We start from the raw sequence: 22616 nt of genomic DNA, 5'->3' as shown, positions 1-22616 counted from the left end.
TTGCCGCTGCCAGTGCGCGCGCACCCTGCAGTGGGCATGTACTGCAGAAACGGCACTATATTGCTGCAACAGTAGTGCCCTTTCTGCTCTACGTGAGAAACATAACCCCTGTCAAAAACACATAAAAAATGCGAATATAGTGCCCTGTCTGCACTACAGGGTGTGTCTACATACACTAATGCGAAAACCGCAAAAAACTCAATTTCGAAAAAAATGTCGATTGTGCCCTTTCTGTAATAGCTGATTCAAATAGGACCCACCAAGATTTTGATTTTTCACGATTTTAAGTCTTCACGTGCCATAAATTCACCCCCTGCAAAACGTTTTTGGGTATATTTTTCCCGATTTTTCTTCTTCTTTTTTGGAGGGGCTCCAAGACCATTGTGTGCGGTGAGTCAATCAAACCCGCGGGCAACGCTACTACCTCTACGGGTCAATTGTTGAATCTATATCGAATAACCTGCATCGATAAACTGCATTGCTAAGATAGGAATCTATCGATTAAGATCATTCGATGCAGTGCCGTGGCGTGAATGATTGATTATCGATATTTCTCCATTAGAAGCTGCGGTAAAGAATCGATTATAAAGGTGTTCGCTGCGAACACCCTGTTTATCGATCCTTTTCCATAGGTTGGAATGACAGATCTATCGATATATCGCAAAGCATGCCCCGCCACTGATTCAATATCGATTCGACAATCGACCCGCAGTTATCGTAAAATCACCCTCATACGGCATATACGGGGATATTGGGTAACGCATGTAATTATACCCCTCGGACTCTCCCCCCTTCAACACAACTTCTCTATAATTATGTCAAATTGCCCAGTCGACGATTTGAAGAAACACTCAACCTCAGCTCCTAAATTTTTATCCTGCACTACTGAAGTCCCATTCCACTACATTACTTTTAAAAATAGTCGAAAAAAGGAGAGAACAGTATGTTGTTCCGTTCAAGATTAAATGGAAGGAGGAAAGAAAAGGAAATGGCGAGTAACAGAATGGTGAAAGAAACGTCGTAGGTATACGGATGTCCCCCAATAAAATACAGAAGTTATGTTGGTTTTTAATTCTACTCTTTTATCCGCATCGGTTAAATATCTAGTCGTTGCTTTTTATGAGGTTCCTATATGGACCGCATTTAGCAGAAGGGAACCAAGCCTTATTGGACATTGCCAAATTTACCCGGGCAATTTAATTTTTTACCAGAGAACGTTCGCGCGGACTCATAGAAAATTTTAAGGAATTTGCTTTATACGATGAAGAAAATTCACTGAAATTTGCACAGAATTCCGCTCAACCGTTTCATGTAAAGAATTAAATTGCCCAATAGCTGATGTGGCTTGGTTCGTTTCTGCTTAACGCGATCCCATGTGTAAAAGAAAATGCAATTCAAAGTTGAATTTCACCCAAGTCAATCAAATGGGAAAATATCCAATCCAAAAAATATTCTAGTGACTCATAGCGGCTGTTCAGTTGTCCACCTATTTCCGTTGCCCACCGATTCTCTTTCTCGCTAGGTATGCAATTCCTTTCTATTCTATTCCTCTCTCTGTTCTCCTTATTTCTTCCATTCGCGCGCTTTTCATATTTTGACGAGTGCGCTCAAATTGTGCACAGAACATTTGCATAATCACAAAAAAGGCCCGGGTTTAATAAAATTGCTTCTTCATTATGAGTGGTACCTAATCTGAAAATCGTAATAATTTTATCACCTTTTTTGCTTCCATCATGAGCGGGCTTCTTTCATTGAAATTGATCTCATAAAATTGAAATACTTAGGTCGAATTATTTAAATATTTTTCTTACAGTGCGATCCGCTCATCTTTCTGATACATGAAACTCATTAATTGATTATTTAAAACCATGCATTTACTAACAAGATGAGGTAAAAACATTAAAATTTCATGGTAAGAAAAAATATTTCATTTTACTGCATTAAAGTGCAACTTGATTTCAATATTTTCGTTGCTGTATTTTCCTCTTCGTTAATATAGCACTGAGTTTCTTAGAAGCTAAATGTGGTCAGAAATCGAGTGACTACTAGGTACCATGCTTATTTTACGTAGCGGGTAGCTATATAATTGTCGTCGTCGCGTCGCCGAAGTAGCTTTTTGCAACGATGCGACTTATTCAAACGAATAGTTTTAGTTTACTACGCTAAAATTGCAAAAATTACCTCGCACGCACAACGTAAGTGCACTCAATTTGGAAGAGGAAGTTACACGCAAACCCTATGCACATAGTTCCTTTTAGCATAAATACGTCCATTTAAGGAGGAGTGATTATTGCAATACCAGTATAGCGACTCCTATGGGCCGGCTTTTACCTATTTCCTGAATTGAAGGCGAAACATTGGCGGATAATCAGCAGCGACAGTGCGAACTGAAAACACATAAACTAATTCGACATTTTTATGGATGAACTGTACGTCCGAATTGCCTTTTAACGTCTCGAGGAAGTTAGTTTATTGGCGCAAAAAAAAATGTAAGACTGAAAATTTACATTTACATTGATTTGGTAACATATTCTTTCTGCAAGATTTTTTTTCTTTCCATTTGCTTAAACCTACGTAATTTTCTTCAAACTTTAAGGCTCCGAGGGTGTAGTATGGGGTCAAATTGTTTAACTTGTCTCGCTTTGCCTTATTCTTGGAGGAATGCCTGTTGGAATTAAACATAGGTAAGTATGTATATTTCGGAAATTCCTTGTAGGTATACTCTATGGTTTCAAGCACCCTATCTTAACTTTCGCCCAGTTGGGCGGAAAAAGCGTGTGTCACAACTTAGTGTGTAACTCGACCATAGACGTAATTTCTCAACTTACGACTTGCGGTTTTTTTTTTCGGTAAAAGAGTAAAGGATGAAATAATACCTGATTTTGATCAAAGTATAAAATGCGCAAATTTCCAAAGTTCAGTAATTGAAAAAAAAAATGTCCTTTTTGGAGCATTTTTGGGGAGAGAACGGGTGGGGGAATGGTTTTATTCATCCTTGTTAAAAAAATGACTCAATTTTATTTTATTGAATAATATTCAGACAAAACCGGATGCAAAAATCGTCAACCGGTTTGGATATCTACAGCTCTTTTTAAATTCTACCCCTGCTCCTCGTCTACCTCATGGAAAAAATTAGAAACCCCCTGGTAAAAATTGGCAGTAGAATCTATGTTCCAAAATACCATAGACCTACAGCCGGCTGTAAGATTTCCAATAGCTTCTATAGCCGGCTACACAATTTCTTATAGCCTTTTATAGCCGATGGCGACTAAGCAACAGCCAGACGATAAAGTGTATGCGAAACGTTACTAATTACGGATACTAGGACTTAGTGAGTTTTTGGACCACTGCTCTCTTTTATAGCCGCAGTATCTTGGTTTATTTTGCGAGAAAGCTCCGTACTTTTGATGGATGCCTGCCATTCCTAATATATTAGAGCGCCTTCAGTTTCGTATGATACTGTGCAATACCTCTGGTGTGAAATAGTTGCTTCAAGCGCCGTGGCTCGCTGCGGCGCGGCAGGCGGGCAGCCAGCGCGAAACGCGCTAGCGCCTACAAACCTAACAGGGATACTTCACGCGTTGCGCAATGCGTGAAGTATCCCTGTTAGGTTTGTAGGCGCCAGTGCGTCGCCGCTCTGCTTTGTGTTAGGCTCTAATATCTAATCTGGCGGAGTCAGCGTTATTCAACTCATGATTTTGAAATGTTTTGCACATCCTGTATGGATTATTCTCATTTTAATTGATGAAAAAAAATATGTATTTAAGGAAAATATAATGTGTGTTTTGTAAATATTAAGGTGGTTCCGTAACAAACTTCATAATTTCCAAAGCACATGAATTTCTACACAATTTCTTATAGCCTTTTATAATCGACGGCGAAAAAGCAACAGCCAGGCGATAAAGTGTAAAGCCCGGCGATAGAAACTATAGCCCGGCTGCATAATTTTTTATCGCTTCGTATAGCCCGGCCGTATGATTTTCTCCGCATTCTACAGCCAGCTATATGATTTTCTGTAGCCTTCTTTAGCCGGCTATAAAAATTCCTATGGTACCTATTTTGAAACGCAGCTCTTATCGCCAATTTTTACCAGGGCCTCGCAGAGCGAAAGTTTGGTAGGTATCTAAATGACTTTTGGCATGTACAACTATCGAAATTTAAGTACGAACTCCAGGTCAAAATATACGGGTAAGAAATGCCTTTTATGATAATGATGGTGATATTTTTTTACTGTTCTTATTTACGGATAATAAAATGCCGTGAAAATATTCCTGGGAAATCTTGTTTGCGATGCAGCTTCCTGCATTCAATTTTCCTTCATTTGAGAGGGTAGGCAATATCCTGCGACGAAGCAGCGGTGTCCTGTCGCTAAACAAATTAAGTAATCCCGCAAAAATCAGAAACTTCTTAATAAATAATACATCAACTGAATTTGCGCAGTCTCTCTTTTTGAAATAATGCATAATGCAATTACTTTTAATATGATAAGTGCATTCTTGTTAGCAGCGCTGGGAATGGGAACCAGTTTCCCAGTGGTATGGGTCGCCACCGTTGCTCTATTTCTGTCAGTCAGCTGATGCATCTGAGCGCTGGCTGTCTCCGTACTCGTAATATCGACGCCATTGTTTTCAATGAGTGAGTCAGTGACTTCACTCCACTTCAATCGCGTTGGAAATCGGCTCTTTTTGGTGAACGAAGATGTGTATCACTGGGAGTGGGACGTAGGAGCCATTTTAAAGTAATTTTGTAGAAGATAGGTTTTGTGATAGTGTTATCTTTCAACATGTTATGAAGTGTTTCTTATCATAGATATATTTTTGTACGATGAGAGAGAAGTCGTAGAAATGACCGATCGTGAAATCGCTGCTGAAGACAGCATCAAAGTTGTCTGTAGATTCAGACCTTTGAATGATTCAGAGGAGAAGGCAGGATCCAAATTTATCGTCAAATTTCCTTCTGGTGGAGATGAAAACTGCATCTCTATCGGGGTAAGTTTTGTAGCTCTTTTACATCACCAATGTGCATTGTCAAATGCTTACCTCCTTGTGAGCATGCACTTTAATTACCTGAAAAGGTCCTGGAAATTACCAACCCTTGTCACCTGTTACATTCTACTTCGGCTACTCTTTGAAAATACATTCTATTTACTTGTGAATGGGTTTCTCTTCTCTTAAAATTCGTTCTAATTCACTTCATACTCATTCAAGCGATACTAGCGATTACTGGTCATTACCCTATGTGGGATCTGTTCCGCTGGAACGCACACAGGGTTCAATTTTTTGCAAAATGCCAGTCCTTTATTCTCTGTTTTCATTTTTACTACACAATCCTTCTAAAATTCCAAGATTTAAGTATCCTCTTGGGAAATTTCCAATCGAAGGTAGTCCGTATATCTCCTTGATCAAACAGCCCTTGTGATTCTTATGTAAGGTTGGCGAGGCCTCGTAACTTGACTATTTCAGATACAGCAATCCCCCCCAGAGTCTGTTGTTGTTATATTCTCCCTTAAAACAGATCTTCTCTCTTTAATCATAACTGACAAATGCTAGGAAATTGATCATTTACGGGAACATGAGCTGAGAAGTTACCTTTTGGCTGGTCAGAGGTTAGGATCTCTCTCCTGCTCCTGTCTGATCAATGAGTTGATGTGATGCAGTACTCTGTCATTAAATGCTTTGAATAAAGTACCAGAACTTTTAAGAATGAAAATTCACTTCGTATACATGAAGCAAATGTAACTCCTTATGGTAACAGTAACCTATTAAGTCATGGGAGGTATTAGTCTGAAATGCTGTGCCTTGAAATATGTTTCACTGTAGGTATTTCGGATGAAAAACTTGACTTTAAGCATGAGTTTCCCACTCAGAAATGTTTTCAGTACTGCTGGGCATTGAAGGTCTGAACTTGGTGAACTGCCCTGCGGTACTAATATGTTTAATCAAGTACCTAGTGGAAGGGACGCTGAACACTGTGTCTCCTTATCAGTTGCTGCCCTGTGTCGTTCCGTTTCCTGACTCCTAAGGTGTCAAAATACTGTTAGTTAATAACAGAAGCTCATCTCTATTTTTGTGATTATTTTGGGAGCCATCCATCTTTTTTCTGTTATGATGGATCTCCTTAAATTACATCTGTTTCGAGCATTTTTGCTCTTTCTATGTCTAATGTCAAAGTAAGTCGCAACGTATTATGTTGATGTCATCAGGTGTACTCAATTCCACACTTGCTCGCATGATCGCACTTGTAACTTTGTCAGCCGGCAGTCTTTGTTTTGATGGTTTTCAGAATCTGCTCTTCACACATCTCACAGTACACTAACCCTTGAGAGCAGGGTTGATAGTGACTGGAAAAATTGAAAAACATCAGATTGTTCCGTTATTCATTTAAGTATCTTCTAGAAAATTGATGGAACGTTATGAAAACGTTGACTAAAAATTGCACTAATTGCATCGATGTTTAGTTGCATTTGCAAGAAACATATTCTCGTCAAATCAAAGTTTTTACTGAAGGCAGGTAGGAAATAAATGTGCAACCTCCCCCATTTCCCATCTCAAATTTGTTTATGCCTCTGTCCTAAATGAAGAACTCAAAGATAGAAGGACATAGGAAGAATAATTGAAAGTTGCTCTAGCCATGGCATGAAACCATTAATTAACTCCATATCCTTCAAACCGTGACTGCTCTAGAGACTCATGGCACGGGTCAGTGCCTCCTGATTCAGTTATTACCTGGTTCCTCTCTCCCTCGGTCTTCTTATCCTTCTTACAAGCTTTCTGAAAGTCTACCCTTTTCATAATTTTTTTGTCCCTGTTATGTATCAATGAAAACATGCCTTCAACTTTATTTTATTATCTTCAAGATAACTATTTTGAGAAATCAAGAAATTCCCAAAAATCAAAAAAAAAATTTTAAGTATGAAGACAAAAAACTGAAGTTTTAAGGACTGTCAAATAAAGCTTGCGGTTGTCGGCGTGTGCAGCATGATGCATAATTTTACAAATAAACGTAATATATCACAAACTCAACTGTTAACTTCAATGGCCAGGCAGGCACTTATTTTCTTCAGTTATCTTTAGACTATTGGATAAATGCAAAAATTCATGATCAGAAAATACATTTGGAAAAAACAAAACCTTGCACTGGTCATCTTGAAGTTTACTTTTGTAAATTCTCTGTTTATCTAGCAAAATTTTATTTTGAAGCCACTGAAATGGGTTTTTTTTTATTTTTTCAGGGTAAAGTTTACCTGTTTGACAAAGTTTTCAAACCAAATGCTACTCAGGAGAAAGTATACAATGAAGCGGCCAAAAGCATCGTTTCTGGTAAGAACACTATCATTATTTACTAAATAGATGCCCTGCATGGCCAAATTTATCATATAGCTGCATCCTAGGGGGAAGGTGTGGTTTATTTCTGTACTGAGTTCCACAGGATGGCAAATTTTGATGTGTCTATCCATGAAAATAATAAGTTTATTCTAATTTGAATCGATAGCTTTCGAGTTTTTTCTTATGAGTGTAACCTTTCAAAAAGGTTAAGCCTCTAGCCAGCATAGTATTTACGTCACAGAACCAACCTGAGTAATTTTTGAAAATCCTTAGTAGATATGACTGGTTTGCTTAGCGCTAATCATACATGCTGTTCAATAATATATTTCATTTTTATGTATTTTTGCGTAAGGACCGCTGATATGTCTTTTAAGTATTTATTTCCTTTTTCTGGCATTAGCATTATTTTTTGTGAGACCTAATGTGTTCCTTTTCCTTTTTTAGATGTCCTATGTGGTTACAATGGAACCATTTTTGCCTATGGTCAAACTTCGTCCGGTAAAACGCACACGATGGAAGGAGTCATTGGAGATCAAGGAAAACAAGGAATTATTCCACGCATAGTGAACGATATTTTTAATCACATTTATGCAATGGAAGAAAATCTGGAATTCCACATCAAAGTTTCCTATTTTGAAATTTACATGGATAAAATTAGAGATTTATTAGATGTATCGAAAATAAATTTAAGTGTTCATGAAGATAAAAATAGAGTTCCTTTCGTCAAAGGTGCTACTGAACGGTTTGTCTCTAGCCCTGATGAAGTATTTGAAGTAATCGAAGAAGGTAAAGCGAATCGGCACATAGCTGTGACAAACATGAATGAGCACTCTTCAAGAAGTCATAGTGTATTCCTTATAAATGTAAAACAAGAAAATTTAGAAAATGAAAAGAAATTATCTGGTAAACTATATCTTGTCGATCTTGCTGGAAGTGAAAAAGTAAGCAAAACTGGTGCTGAGGGTACAGTGCTAGACGAAGCTAAGAACATCAATAAATCTTTATCAGCTCTTGGAAATGTAATTTCTGCTCTTGCTGATGGAAACAAAACTCACATCCCTTATCGAGACTCCAAACTTACTCGTATCCTACAAGAATCCCTTGGAGGTAATGCAAGAACAACCATTATAATTTGTTGTTCACCTGCCTCTTTCAATGAATCGGAAACCAAATCAACGCTAGATTTTGGACGGCGTGCTAAGACTATTAAGAATGTCGTAACAGTGAATGAAGAGCTCACAGCTGAAGAATGGAAGCGTCGATATGAGAAAGAAAAGGAAAAGGCTGCCCGGTGGAAAGGCAAGTGTGAAGCTCTTGAGTACGAATTGAACAGATGGAGGCAGGGAGAAACTGTCAAAGAAGACGAACAAGTCAATCTCCAAGAACCGTTAGATGTGTTAACTCCTGTTGCTCCTACTCCAGAGGCAAAGAAAGACTTGCTTCGTGGACCAGTACCCGCTACACCTGGTATGGGCTTAATGATTGGCTCTTTGAGCAATGAAGAAAGACAGAAACTGGAAGAAGAAAGAGAAAGATTGTATCAACAGTTGGATGACAAAGATGAAGAAATTAACCAACAGAGTCAGTATGTCGAAAAACTCAAAGATCAGATCATTGATCAAGAAGAACTCCTGTCCTCAACTCGCCGTGACTACGAATTGTTGCAACAAGAAATGAGCCGATGCACTCAAGAAAATGAGAGTGCCAAAGAAGAAGTGAAGGAAGTCCTGCAAGCTCTTGAAGAGTTGGCTGTCAACTATGATCAAAAGACTCATGAAGTAGAAGCCAAAAATAAAGAAAATGAAACCTTGACCGAAGAGCTCGCTCAGAAACAGTCCGCTTTGAACAGTGCTTTGTCAGAACTGCAACAACTGAAAGATCAATCTTCCCATCAACGTCGTCGAATGACAGAAATGTTGAGCAACTTAATGAAAGATCTGGGAGAGGTCGGAATTGCTATTGGAGGTGACGGGGAATTGAAAATGGTATCTGATGGCAGTGGAAAAGTTGAAGAAGAATTCACCGTAGCGAGACTTTACATTTCTAAGTTAAAGTCTGAAGTGAAAAATCTAGTGTCACGCCTCCAAAGCCTGGAATCAAGCCAAACTGATAGTAATAAGAAAGTTAGTGAGTACGAAAAAGATCTAGCAGAGTGTAGGCTCCTTATTTCGCAGCATGAGGCAAGAATGAAGTCTTTGCAGGAATCAATGCGTGAGGCTGAGAATAGGAAACGCCAGCTGGAAGAAAATGTTGACACATTGCGAGAAGAATGTGCTAAAATGAGAGCTGCAGGTGGGTTTAGAAACTCAATTTTATTCTAACTTGGTTTTTTTACTTCCGTACATATCCCTATATTAGAGGCCCATGCCGTAAATAACTTTTTTTAGGGGTACAGGAAAAACTTTCCCTCCAAATTTGCTAGAAACCCTTAAAAAAATCAGGCTGCTGAATTTGTTGCATTTTCAGGGATTTTACCGAAAGAAAAACAGTTTTTGCAGACCGAAAAATGGCTCTTCTATATCGTACGTCCAACATTTTTCAATTCCCCCTCAGAGATGTGTTCTTAGCATTATTGACGCATCCCCAAGTACGATATGTCCGTTGCAGTATTTCAGGCTAACAAACAAAATTTGACTCAGCATAAATTTTGTGTAACTTGGTATCTAACGCCTCAATGAAAACGGCAGAATCAAACAAACTAAATGATATGGAATATTCACTATATTACTTTACTGCAAATCGTATTTCTCAACCAAACATCTATACTATCATTGAACGCACTATAGAGTGACAGAAGTTCAAGAAATTTATATTAAGCAAATCAGAAACAATCAGTTGATCTGTCAACTTTCAAATCATTCTCAACAGTTGAGGTTCTTTCCTACGATTTCGATAAGAAATGATATTCGTAGTCTTTCAAGGGCTACTTAGGCACTTGAGTAATTAATCAAATTGAAGCTTCGGAATAATTCTGCTCAATATATTTTATTTAAAAGATAACTATCAATCATCAATTGCATCACTGAAGATGTTGTTTCTTTTTCAGAACAAGTCCATGCTATGTCATCCAAAGAAAAAGCTGAAGAAAAGGAGAAAGAAAATACAATGCTGGTGGCGCTGGAAGAGCAAATGGATCAGCTCAGAGATGTTCATCATAAGCAGGTTGCAGAATTAAGGGATGAAATAGTAGAGAAGCAATCGCTCATCAATGAACTGAAAGAGTAAGTCATCAATTCAATTTCATAGGGTTTTTGAATGATTTTTCAAGGTCAAGAAATAAGACTTATGGCAGTATTACAGACATCATATGTTTGAAAGATTCAGCAGGGACTAAACTTTGTTATTAATGAAGTATTAGGCAATATGCAAATCTAAGCATTATGATATTTGTTTTCTTAACAAAATTCTACTTAGAACTTGATATGTACAACAAAAATTACTGACAGTAACTCCTAACAAAGATTTCAACGTTTTAAATAAATCAATTTAAACTTCCCGCTCTTTAAAAAAATCGTAATCCCCCCCAAGTTTAATCGCTCATGAAACCCCACTGTGACAGTCGTAGAATTATGAAATTAAAACATCTTAAATGTGTATGCTGCACTTCAGCAATTGCACTTTGTTTACACTTTGAACAATACAGGGTAGAGAAGAAACATAGCTCTGTCAAGGACCCTGCTGAAACCTCAGTATTGTGTTTCGATTCAAGTAAACTCTAGTATTTCATGTGAGGGGGAAATTCAAATTTTGGTAAACTATGAAGCAGAAACACCCATTAGAATGCTTAGGTTCATACCTCGTCTAGCAGTCTATTGATTTTATATTTTTGAAGGCTTTCTGAGATTGCCATTCTTTAAAATGAGAATTTCTGTTTGTGACAGTTTTCAAAAAACTAAGGTCCCAAAGGGAATTCGTTAACCCTTTTACACACACTTTGTCGCAGCACTTTTAGGTCTTTGATCAAAGAAAACTTGTTCTTCCTGGCAGAGAAGATGAGCCAGATGCTGTTTTTTCTTAAAATTGTAATAATCATTCATTCATGATAGAACAAATTGGTTGCGTACATTTTTAGACACCGCAACACTGATACGCTATTGTACTTGCAGCATTTTCTTTTATTGAACAGCAGTACCATCGATCTCTATAACTATTCTTAAACTAATAGCCAGTGCCGACGTCATGACTGCTAGTGGATTTGATACTACCAACAATCAATCGGTTGGTTCACCTCAAGATTCTTTGATACCAGCCAATGGTCCACTGGTGGATCAACCTAACCTCAAAATAAACAATTGATATGAGGCAACTGTGTTCTTAAATGGCAACTTTTTGGTGTACCATTGGTGGATTCGATGATCAATAAAAAGAAATCCTTGTAGCGGCAGACGAAATTTTAATCTGTGCATAGTAACCACTAATCACACTAGTAGTGTGGATAACCGGGTTTCTCCAATAGTCTTAAGGATGTTCCTTTGGATCGATACTACAGGCACACATGTATTATTGAACTCCAATGAAAGAAGTATTGCAGCATGGTAAGAACTTACAAATATTTCATTGTTGATCAGCTTCTCTTTTTTTTACCTTGTGATTCATCATAATTTTCTAATGCTTTTCCAGTATGAATCAGAAGTATCTTTTGGCTCATAAACAAATTCAGCAGGAGTATGAGCGCCTCAAGCAAGATGAAACAGAAAAGAGTAACAAACTCCAGGAACTCATGTAAGTTATAAATTGCATTTTTAACAAAATTTCTAGCCAAGATTCCCACAACAAATTGTTTTTTCTCAGCAATATAAACACTAGAATCAAAGAGAGCATAAATATAGATTTTGTCAAAGAAAATTCATTTGGAAGCAAGGAGTACCGTCATAACTAAGTTTTAAGTCATTAAGTATGATAGTAACCAAAGGTAAAGGAATTTAAAAATCGTGAGACTTTACATTTAGACTTAAATCTAGATAATGCAATAAATGTTTCCATTATGATAGATAGTAATTGACTATGTCTAGCAAAATAAACATCAATGTGTTGTTGTGAGTCAACCTCCAATTCGACAAACTCTGGACAAACTAGCACACAGACCCAGGAGTACTTCACTCCTTCAGTTTCTTTAACCATTAGGCAAGAACCAAGCCATAATTAGTTCATAGAATTATTCAAACCAAATTTCCTAACCTGTTGAGGGAAAAGCATGTAGGGAACGTTTAACATGTTCTGAAGCCCTATACATTTTCTTCCGCGGACCGAAAACATGAAGGCTTCAAGTGGACTTTCGAGTCAGCTATTAATTAAATTTTACACAATTGCGGTTATTTTTTTGTTAATTAAACTACACATCGATTATGTCGAATTATTTTCATGAGGCACTCAGTTTCTGATATCATCTGTTATTTTATATCCCACAGTCTTACCAATGAAAGAAGAGAGCAAGCTAGAAAAGATCTGAAAGGTCTTGAAGACACTGTAGCCAAAGAATTACAATCTCTTCATAATTTAAGAAAACTATTCGTCCAAGATTTGCAAGCTAGAATTAAGAAGGTAAGTTGTATCAGTTACTGTAATTTACACAATCTTTGTTAAGTCAAAAATATTGAAGGTGTACTTGAAGACTCTTCATCAATATTGGGATAGATGTCAAAAAGTTGACTTGGAGATATTCACATCTGTATATTTAAAAGCTACTGCAGAAGAACATACTGCTCACACTATCTTTTGGGCGTTAAACACAGTACTGTATTGTTGTGCGTTCTTGGTCCATTATGCAGGATAATGTTTTCGACTTCAGTCCTGCAAAAATGTATTGTCTAACTCAATTTTCGATTATATATTACCTCACCTTTCAATGATAGTAAGTCTTCACTTATCAAAGTCTGCTTGCGCTCAAAGCCAGGTAACGCTACAACTCCAATATCCATTGACCAAAAAATATCATTTTTTTTACTTAACTTCAAAAGAAAATTTTCGGTTCAGAAGGTTGACCGCTACAAACTGCATTTTAAGGCACTAGTTCCTCAAATGTGTTGTGGATCCATAGGAATCCGTAGAAAGGCATCACAGGGTCAAAATGCATTCTTGGACATGCTTTTCGACGGTGTAAGTCGGCAATCACATAACTCGTTTAGTCGTTTTCAGTGTCTGAAAATCTCCGGCTCCATGTTATTTTTTTAAAGGAGAACAAATTGACATCATTTCTTGAAGTTTTTGCAGAATTTTCCTCGCACCAAGAAGCAAAATCACGGCAGTTTTAAAGAGTTGCCGTTGAGTAGTTTCCCGCTTAAAAAATGAAGTATGACAGGAAGTCTGCGACGTCGCAAACCGAGTTATGTGATTGCCGACTTTCACCGTCGTTATGTCATTTTGAAAGTAATTAGTAATGACCCACTTCAGCTGCGTGATAGGTGGCCCTCAAAGAAATTGAAATGCTTTTAGTAAGGTTGACCCACTAATAATTCGTGTGAGAGTTATTGTCTCACAAGTATGAATTAAATTTTTGCTGAGTAATTATAATCTTTCCTCTATCTGTTTTCAGTCTGCAAGTAATGAAGAAAATGAAGATGATGGTGGCTCTCTAGCCCAGAAACAGAAAATTAGTTTCCTAGAAAATAATCTAGATCAGCTCACGAAAGTCCACAAGCAGTTGGTCAGAGATAATGCTGATCTTCGATGTGAGCTGCCAAAGATGGAGAAGAGGCTTAGAGCCACAATGGAAAGAGTCAAGGTAAGCAGTCGAAAAATTAAATTAATGTTTGAACACTCTCTTAAAACAGAAATGATTACAAAAAATTTGAAATTGTCATGTATATCACCAGTATTCCTGTGCCTTGACAGGCAGTGCAATAGTGTTTGTTAGAGCCTCTGGAACTCAGGCTTTGTATCCTGTGTCTGGTTTGCGGAACCGACAAGTGGTTGGAGGAGGAACCCATAGAATCTGTTATTTGTACCTAAGCAAATTTCTCATCCTCAAGAGACGAGGAAAAAAAGCACCTGGAACGCACTCACTTATTATAGCTATCTATGATTTTTTGTCGCCTTTAACTTGCGCCGAAAGCTGCATAATGGTTTATTTTTTAAAATTTATTTTGTTTAAAATTGTATTCACATAGGTAATTCTCTGCGATCTTCCGCAATATAGAATCGTTCACACTTGAAAAGATATTCTTCAATTTTTCGTTAGGGAGACATGAAAATTTAATTTTAAGTACATTTATCTTATTTTTAATTATGAATGAAATCAATCAATTCAGTTGTGTAAAAAAATCGTTGTTGGTTTTAAATTCCTTTTAAAAGTTGTATTTTGATTATCAAGTTTGGAGAGTTTCGTTATATTACTTAAGCGCATCACAAGTTAGGAACAAAACCAAAATCTGAATGTTTTGCTTCTCATCCTATTAATGTCTTCCTTTAATTCTTGTTTATTTTTAGGCTCTTGAAACAGCCCTGAAAGAAGCCAAAGAAGGTGCAATGAGGGATCGTAAACGATACCAATATGAAGTGGATAGAATCAAAGAGGCTGTCCGTCAAAAGAATCTTGCCAGAAGAGGCCCTGTCCCTCAAATTGGTAATATATTCTTTCTGACCTATGTTGAAGCTTTTCTCAGTTTGCTAGTTTTACTTAATAGAGGAAGTATTAACCTTTTTAGCCCTAGATTAGGGCCAGCAGAGTGTGCACCCACGGCCTAGGTTAGGAAAGGGAAATCTAAGGAAATGCTACGGTCTCACTAAATTGTCTGTATCTCGCTTATTTTTGCATAAAATGGCTTGAAATTTTCAGGATTTGTACACAAGGGATGCAGAATTGACAATCTTTCATAACTTTTTTTTTAGGTGTGTTGAAAAAAGAAATATTAGCTAATTTTTAAAAGCAAATTCAAAATGTGCACTGAAAAAAAAACTCTGGCCGTGGAAGCCGTGCTTACGGGCTATATAGACCTACCGTCCGGGTTCCGGGCTCAGAGGCTGAAAGTTCCGGGCGTAACACACGGGGGAATTGAAGCTACGGATCCAGCACCCGGAACTTTCGGTCTCTGAGCCCGGAACGGCCGGTATGTCTATATAGCCCGTAACTTTTTTTTCAGTGTGGAAGAAAAAAAAATGGAAACTCGTTGTGTGGTCTTTTTCACATACAAATATAGAAATTTATGCACACAATTCAAGGGCTAGTCGTATAAACTTGTTAAATTCAAAATATGAACACAATAGGAGGTAAAGAGCAAAATTTATAGCCTTTTAAAACAATGTAAATTAAAGAGCTAAAGTTACCAACTTCTAGGCAAATGCTGTTGTTCTACTTAATTGCTTGTATCTCACTTATTAATACATGAAATGAGTCGAAAATGTTTGGAATTTTACCTAGGGGATAAAGAATTGATAATCTGCTGCTAAAATTCATTTAGCTGTGCTGGAAAAAAAAATTTCCTAAATTTAAGAATTTTTCTCTAATAATTGGAAAGGAAAAAAGGTAAAAACCATTTTTAGCTTAAACCCGAGAATACTCGGGAGTAGGCCCCGGAGGTGCGCGCGCGTAGCCCGAGAATACTCGGGAGTAGGGCCCAACAGGTTAAGACAGTTTAGCTTCTACACTTTGCTAAATATTATCATCTAATATAAAAGTAAAACGAGACATTAAAGAAGAAAAATGATGGTATGATCAGTGAAGCTGAAGGTTGTTTCAGGGTGGCTCAAAATTCGAAATCTACTTTTAAATACTTAAAATAGGAAATATCGTATGGTGAGGAACATCCAACATGTTTTTCAGGAAACCAGGTGTGAGCCTTCATCAAAACACTTCGTCTGGTCATAGGTTTTTGTTCGTAGTCAGCAACCATGCCATACACTGAACGTCAGGATTGTATGCCAATTTTATTTGCTGTTGTGTAATGGTCAAACAGAATGCAATCATGAGTATCTCAGTCATTCGTGCTGGGAGGGGGGGGGGGAGGCTCAAGACATTAGAAAAATATGCAGAGTATCTCTGTTAAGGCATCTTCAATTTTAAATGGAAAAATTTAGTTGCTGTCAGTGTATCAATTCATCTGGAGTTGTACCAATCATTTGTGGAACAAGCAAAACAGAGCGGAGTATCAAACATGGTGCCTTAAAATAATACCGTGACAAAGCCTTAATTTATATTGCATTGTTATTTTGTTAATTTCTCAATGGCTGTCATACCAGAAATCTGCATGGTTCTCGAAAATTTGGCTTCTAGGCCTATGTTGCTCCTAAAACTGTATAGTGAAAATTCAAAACTGGTTATAATTTATCTTCTCAATATTCCATGAAAAAAATCATTCTTCTCATTTCCTGCTTTAATGTCAAAATTTAATTAAAATTTTATTGAATTTCAGTTGCATATTTGAAAAAACCGCTGCACCTAGGGTGCAGTATTGTAGGATAGAATCCACTCCAAATACATTTATCCACTTCATGAGTGCCACTGAAAATCTTATGTCATAATTTTTTTATTCGTACTCTTAATTTCTTTGTTAAAATGAAGGCCTTTTTAAATTTGCAAGGTTCTACATCTGGAAGCAGATAAAAAATAATCTACTTTTCAGAGGTTGCGTTAAAAAAGGCTGTTTTTAATTACTCCATGGCATTTTGAAACGGTTTGAAAAGTCAACAAATATTTTCATAAGCACACTCTATCCCGAGAAAGTATTCTGCAAGTCGATCAGATGCAGTCCTCTCAACCAAGAGGAAAAATGTGCGCTTTATACAACATTGGGGGTGATGTAGGTTAACCGCTTGTTTTTATTTGTCAAACATACTTTTATTTTATTTCTGGGCAGTTAGGTAATAGTGGTTATTTGGTGTTCTCTGGAGATCAAACTTTTAGCATAATCTGATTCAAGTATTTCTTCACATCATTTCTTAGGTTATATTTCACCCTTCTATTCAAATGATAAAATGTGCTTCTTTTTTTCCTCAGCCAAACCCATTCGAGCTGGTCAGCATCCCAGTATTATCTCCCAAAATACTCCCAGCAGGCTTACATTGGATGAAGAAATGCGGCGAAAGAAAATAGTCTCATCTGGCAACAGAAAAGGTATGATTCCTTCCTCTAATTTTACCTCACTAACCTAAAAACAGTGTTTACTGGTTTGTAATGTGCATGCTGACTTCGTGCTTACGATGAGTGGAAAAAAGCAAATCTGTGTGCACTGTTAAACTGAGAAGGAAATTGCACTGGAGCCAATTAAGAAAGCAGGAAGTATGATGAATACCAGAAGAATTTACATTCAAAACGAGGAAATGCTAATTTTACCCCAATCTTTGCTATGTATTGAAGTTCAAAAAAATTGAGGTTGCTGTAGGCTCCTCTACTTGAGTAAAAGCCTCTATAATAACAAAAAGAAGCAGAAAATTGAGGTTAAGATTTCACAACTACTGACCGTTCTAGCCCATACAGTACATGTAGTGACAAATTGTCATTGCATTTTCCTCAAATGATCAGCCAAGTCCTAATAGGTCAGTTTTGCTGGCCCTAGAATCGTGTTTTGATGGCTCGAGCTTATAGATAGTAAAAACTAGTAAGATCTGTCCAATTGCAAAGTTTCTGTCGAATATCAGTTGAGATATTGCTCATCAATAAATAGGATGTATGACATCATCCACCATCGTAGCGCAGACTCTGGTTTCTTCCACCATGTTCTCATCAATCAAGGATGTGTGCACACATTTATATTGATTGCTTGACATAAAACACAGATGAAACTAAGGTGGAATAAACTACGGTATGCACCACCGCAGATGATAATGTCATACACCATAATCTTTGAAGGGCAATCCTTTTGTTAATATTTGTTGTAAAAATTGGCATTTAAACAGATCTCATTCAATTTTGCTAATCTATAACCTTATGCTACCAAAACACAATTCCTTTAATAGGGCAGATAACCCATTCTCAATCAAGGCAAATGTTTCAGGGAAAGAAAGTATGGAGATTACTACTGTATGTAGATACCTACTAGAGCAGAATATTACAGGAAAGCCAAGCCTCCTTACTTGTTTTCACCCTGTGCCTACAGCGTTTTCGAATCGACTGCATTAATGATATTCTTTTGAGATGGCAACAGTGTCATTACTGCATACCTTGCCCAGCCAAGACAAAATGTAAAATGAAACAAAAAGAAACTTTTTCTTTCCTCTTTAATTGCTGATTGCCATTGATTTTTTTAAAGCGAAAAAAATTAAATACTAAAGATAAAGTGTTACGATAAAACAATCTGAACAATCACTTATCTAATTCCCTCAATGCAGCACTCAGCTAAAAATGTTATAGTGCTACGTTTTTGACATGTGTGACTTGCTGCAGGAAATGATTAATCTCCTGTCCAATACAACTTATTTTTTTTTACAATTAAATTTTTGCCCTAGACAGCATTATTTTCTTTTTACTGAATTCTATATTCTATCGTTTCAGATGAAAGCTGAGATGCCTCTATTCTTACATCATTGAAGAATTTGTAATGAAAAATAGTGCTCTAAAAGAATTGAATGGAAGGTGTGGCGAATCGAAGTTGAATGTGTAAAAACTGTTATCTCTAATCTATTTATATGTAAGCAAAAGCTTTTGTGATTTTACCAGCCAGCTGCAATAAGTATGCACCATTTTTTGTAACCTTTAAAGACATTTGCATAAAAACTTCATCATAAAAAAAAGTAGTCATAACTTAATTTGAATGATCGGAGCAAGAAACGGTATCATTGGTGAAATAATAAAGTTTTTTAGAATACGTAAAGATAATTTTGGTGCTTTGCTGATTCTCCTTTCAAAAAGAATTTGTTAGGTACTATACTTTTTATTTTTGTATGCCCTTCTCTCTAATAACAGCATCCCATTATTAATTTTACGTTTTATTTCGCTCTTAAGTTTATTATTTTCCTTATTATTATTTATTTTTTATAATTTACATAATTGATTTATGTACTTTAATTTTTATTTCTATCCCATGTTTCACTCTATCTTTCAAGCAATCATTACCTTTTAAATGGAAATATTTTTAAGTTCAATTTTAATCGTACAATTATAGGAATCAAGTTAAAATAAAATCGGTAACCTTTTTACTTTTCCCTCCCTCTTTATTTATTTAATTAATTTCATGGTATAATCATTGTTTCGCATATTTTGTTGCAATTAATTTACTTTTCACTCATTTGCATTTTCAATGCATTTTGGCAATGTTTCTTGAAAGGCAACAAGGTAGCATTTCAGCTGTTGCCAAATTTATCAGACAATTATCTTTTTTACCAAATAATATTTTTACAGATTCTCTTAAGCCAGGGAATTTGCTTTATGTCACAGAAGTACTTCATTACAACTTCCAACCAGTAAGCATTACCGTTCGCATTTTAATATGTAAGTAAATTGTCCGATTGGCAACAACTGTTGTCATTTAGTTCCCTTTCAAGAAACTAGCCCATTTATTTTTCTCTTTTTGGTTTCTAAGGAGAATTGATCATGACCACCTATTCCTAGGGATAGAAGAAAAAAGTGTAATCAAAGGAATTATGCCAAAGGTAAATTATTTCCTCTACAAACTCCTGATCATTGAAATATATAACAATTTCATAACAAGAGCTCTGCAATCCTCTTAATGGGCCAAATTTCCGATGTATCACCTCTCACTCAAAATCGGCACACAGCCTAGTAAGGTGCAGGTGGGCTTTTCTCTCAAGTTAACTAGGATTTAATGATAATTCCAGGAAATTTAAACTCAAAACAGAGCAAAGAAGTGTAAGTATGTATCACTCCTGAATTGTTCATACTCTCGTCAGCAGATAATTCCCAGTAATGTCCTTGGTTCATGCAGTGTCATTTCTTTTTTCTTTCCTCAAAATTTGTTTTCTTTTTACCTGTAACTCCAATTTCTATCTCTTTGTTCCAGAGAGAGGTTTAGTCTTTCCCTTGAAATCTCGCTCTCCTTCTGGAAGAAGGAAAGTTGACGCTTTCATGAAGACTTTTAGTTTACATCTTTTCATCTCCGTTTCATTTTATTTCTTCAAATCGTGTGTATTTTTTATTTTCCCTTTTTCGCTCTCTCTCTATCAAGGTTGCTGGGTCAGGGAAACTTTGGTCAAACTTCCTAATGAGATTATTTTAAAATTGTATTATTTTTGTTGACAATAGTCATAGCTATCGGTGCTTTTTTCTGGGAAACATCTCTTAGAAGAGAAATTCTTCTCCTCGTGTAACTTTTTTTCTCTGGAAAGAGAATTTCTGAAAATCAGTTGATAGCATTTAAAATCTCTCACCACTTTCTAAAAAATATGTCGAAAACATGATAAAATTATCTCATGCTGATTGAACACACTCGATACAAGTGTACTTATGAGCACAAGGTTTATCGGAACTTTAGTTTAAAGGCAATTTGATTTTTTCACTCTTGCTCGACAGTCAAATATGCATGCCGAGTTTCTTAGACCATTGGGCATGAGCTCTCGTCAAGCTCTCTGTTGGTAAATTAAAAATTGTTAATTAAGAATGAAGGATATATTTGATGAAAACATTAATGAAACGGTTGTGAAACTTTTTGCCTTTATCATAGCTTCCTGTATTTTTGTATTTTTTTTTCTCTTTTTTTTTCATTTATTTATTTATTTTCAATTTATATGCAATGCAGTATTCTAAACTCGAGGAAGAAAAAGGGAAAATTCATCATGAGTAGGTCAGGAGATCGCCACTGAAGTAATAGCTCAATTAATCTGTCCCTTTAACAGAAAAATCAAGTATGGTTTTATTTCTTCAGGTTCTAACACTCGTACTAGATGTAACTGAAAGTAGGTATTAATAACCACGGAGTCCCTTTTTTTTCATTTTTTCTTTTTCAAAATCAGAAGAACAATTAACTATGTCATAATTCAAAGTGAGCTTGTATTTCAAGCTTTCATACCCTTTATAAATTATTCACATGGATTTTAAGTTAGATGATTGTCCTAGAGAAAAAAAAGGTGGTGGCTGTCTCTTTTAGTACTTTCTCGCATCTCATTAACAACATTTCTTGCCTTGTAATACTTACTGCTCCAGCAAACTCATCTCTGTATTTTCTTGCGTTTCCATGTGTGCACCTTTCAACATCATTAGTATAACGGTTGAGATTAAAAGACATCTACAGTACTAATAAGGACAGTCGATAGTTGACCAACCAATATTTAATATCGCAGACATTTTGTCTAAAAAATCTTTGGAACTTGCATCACTCTGTAATGTGTAATGTATTGCTACAAAACTCATAAAATTACCAAGAATAATTGTAAATCTGCGGCCCGAGTGAATATTCCTAACAAGGCGAGCTTTTGTTTTGCTATAGGCACATTGGCAATAGTTACTAAGTTTCTTCATGCATATTATTTTATGATCAAAAGAATATCGGTAGGTAATGAGTCTTTCAATTGAATGATGATTAGTTATAGAATGACGGAAGTAGGTACCAGAGATTCGAATCTTTCTCTTGTGGAGCGGGTTAATTTTTATTCCAAATCATCCATTTGATGTACATGAATTTCATTTCAAGTGTCAAATTAGGCAGTAAATGGTGAAAAGTAGAATATCATGAGGAGCAGTAAGAACTCAACTGCAGTCCTGAGGATTGAGCTAAGATTGAGAACACAGCGCTATTTTCTTTACTGACACCTGCGTTAGTATATTTGACACTTCACAGGTGAGATGACTCATAGTTTGAATGATCCATAATTATGTCACCTAGTTTTTCAGTGTATTGGGTATACGTTTTTGACAGATCGGATGAATGACATGTGAGAAGGTTGAGCTAAATACCTCAAAGGTCTATCAAATTATATGCTGAACGTAAACCCATCAGTAAAGTGTTCTTGCCTCAGCTTAGCTAGCTCTAATTTTGTTAGCAGCTCTTTTCAAGAGTTGCATTCTACTTAGAGATGAACGAAGCGCCGTTTAGACAACATTTTTCAATCCTTTACGATGACTCCTCTTTCTTCAATGAAATATATTGGCGAAAACAAGCTTGGCCGTTTGATTTTTGTACCGCTTCAGCTTAAATGCTACTTTAACACTGTGTTCACATTAGAATGATACATGGGTATGCTAGACTCGGCTGCATGATGGATAATACCGGATACCAAAATGACAAAGAAACTGCTGAACTCTACTTAAAATATTTCTGTAAATTTTTTGGCCAAATTTTGCTTCAATATGCAAATGATTTCTCTCAAAATATTTTTTTTTAAAAATAAATGAATTTTAACCTCAAACATTGCTTTTATTATTAAATCAGAGTTGCTTGTCATAGAAACCGCAGACGCACACCTCAA

The 22616-nt window shown here is 36.3% G+C and overlaps 1 protein-coding gene across 1 annotated transcript; it reads left to right on the top strand.

Annotated features, from left to right (window-relative positions):
• Positions 1 to 4609: 4609 nt before the first annotated feature.
• Khc (kinesin heavy chain) lies at positions 4610 to 22556 on the top strand. The gene is made up of 10 exons (XM_019056866.2): positions 4610 to 4988; positions 7232 to 7319; positions 7770 to 9617; positions 10372 to 10546; positions 11946 to 12047; positions 12734 to 12866; positions 13858 to 14046; positions 14751 to 14886; positions 17257 to 17373; positions 18751 to 22556. Exons 1-10 carry the CDS (start codon positions 4845 to 4847, stop codon positions 18759 to 18761), a joined length of 2943 nt encoding a protein of 980 aa, XP_018912411.1. The 5' UTR covers positions 4610 to 4844; the 3' UTR covers positions 18762 to 22556.
• Positions 22557 to 22616: the final 60 nt, after the last annotated feature.

The sequence above is a fragment of the Bemisia tabaci genome, chromosome 5 (genome assembly GCF_918797505.1).
Source record: "Bemisia tabaci chromosome 5, PGI_BMITA_v3".
NCBI classification, from domain to species: domain Eukaryota; kingdom Metazoa; phylum Arthropoda; class Insecta; order Hemiptera; family Aleyrodidae; genus Bemisia; species Bemisia tabaci.
This window is presented reverse-complemented; position numbering and strand designations above follow the sequence as displayed.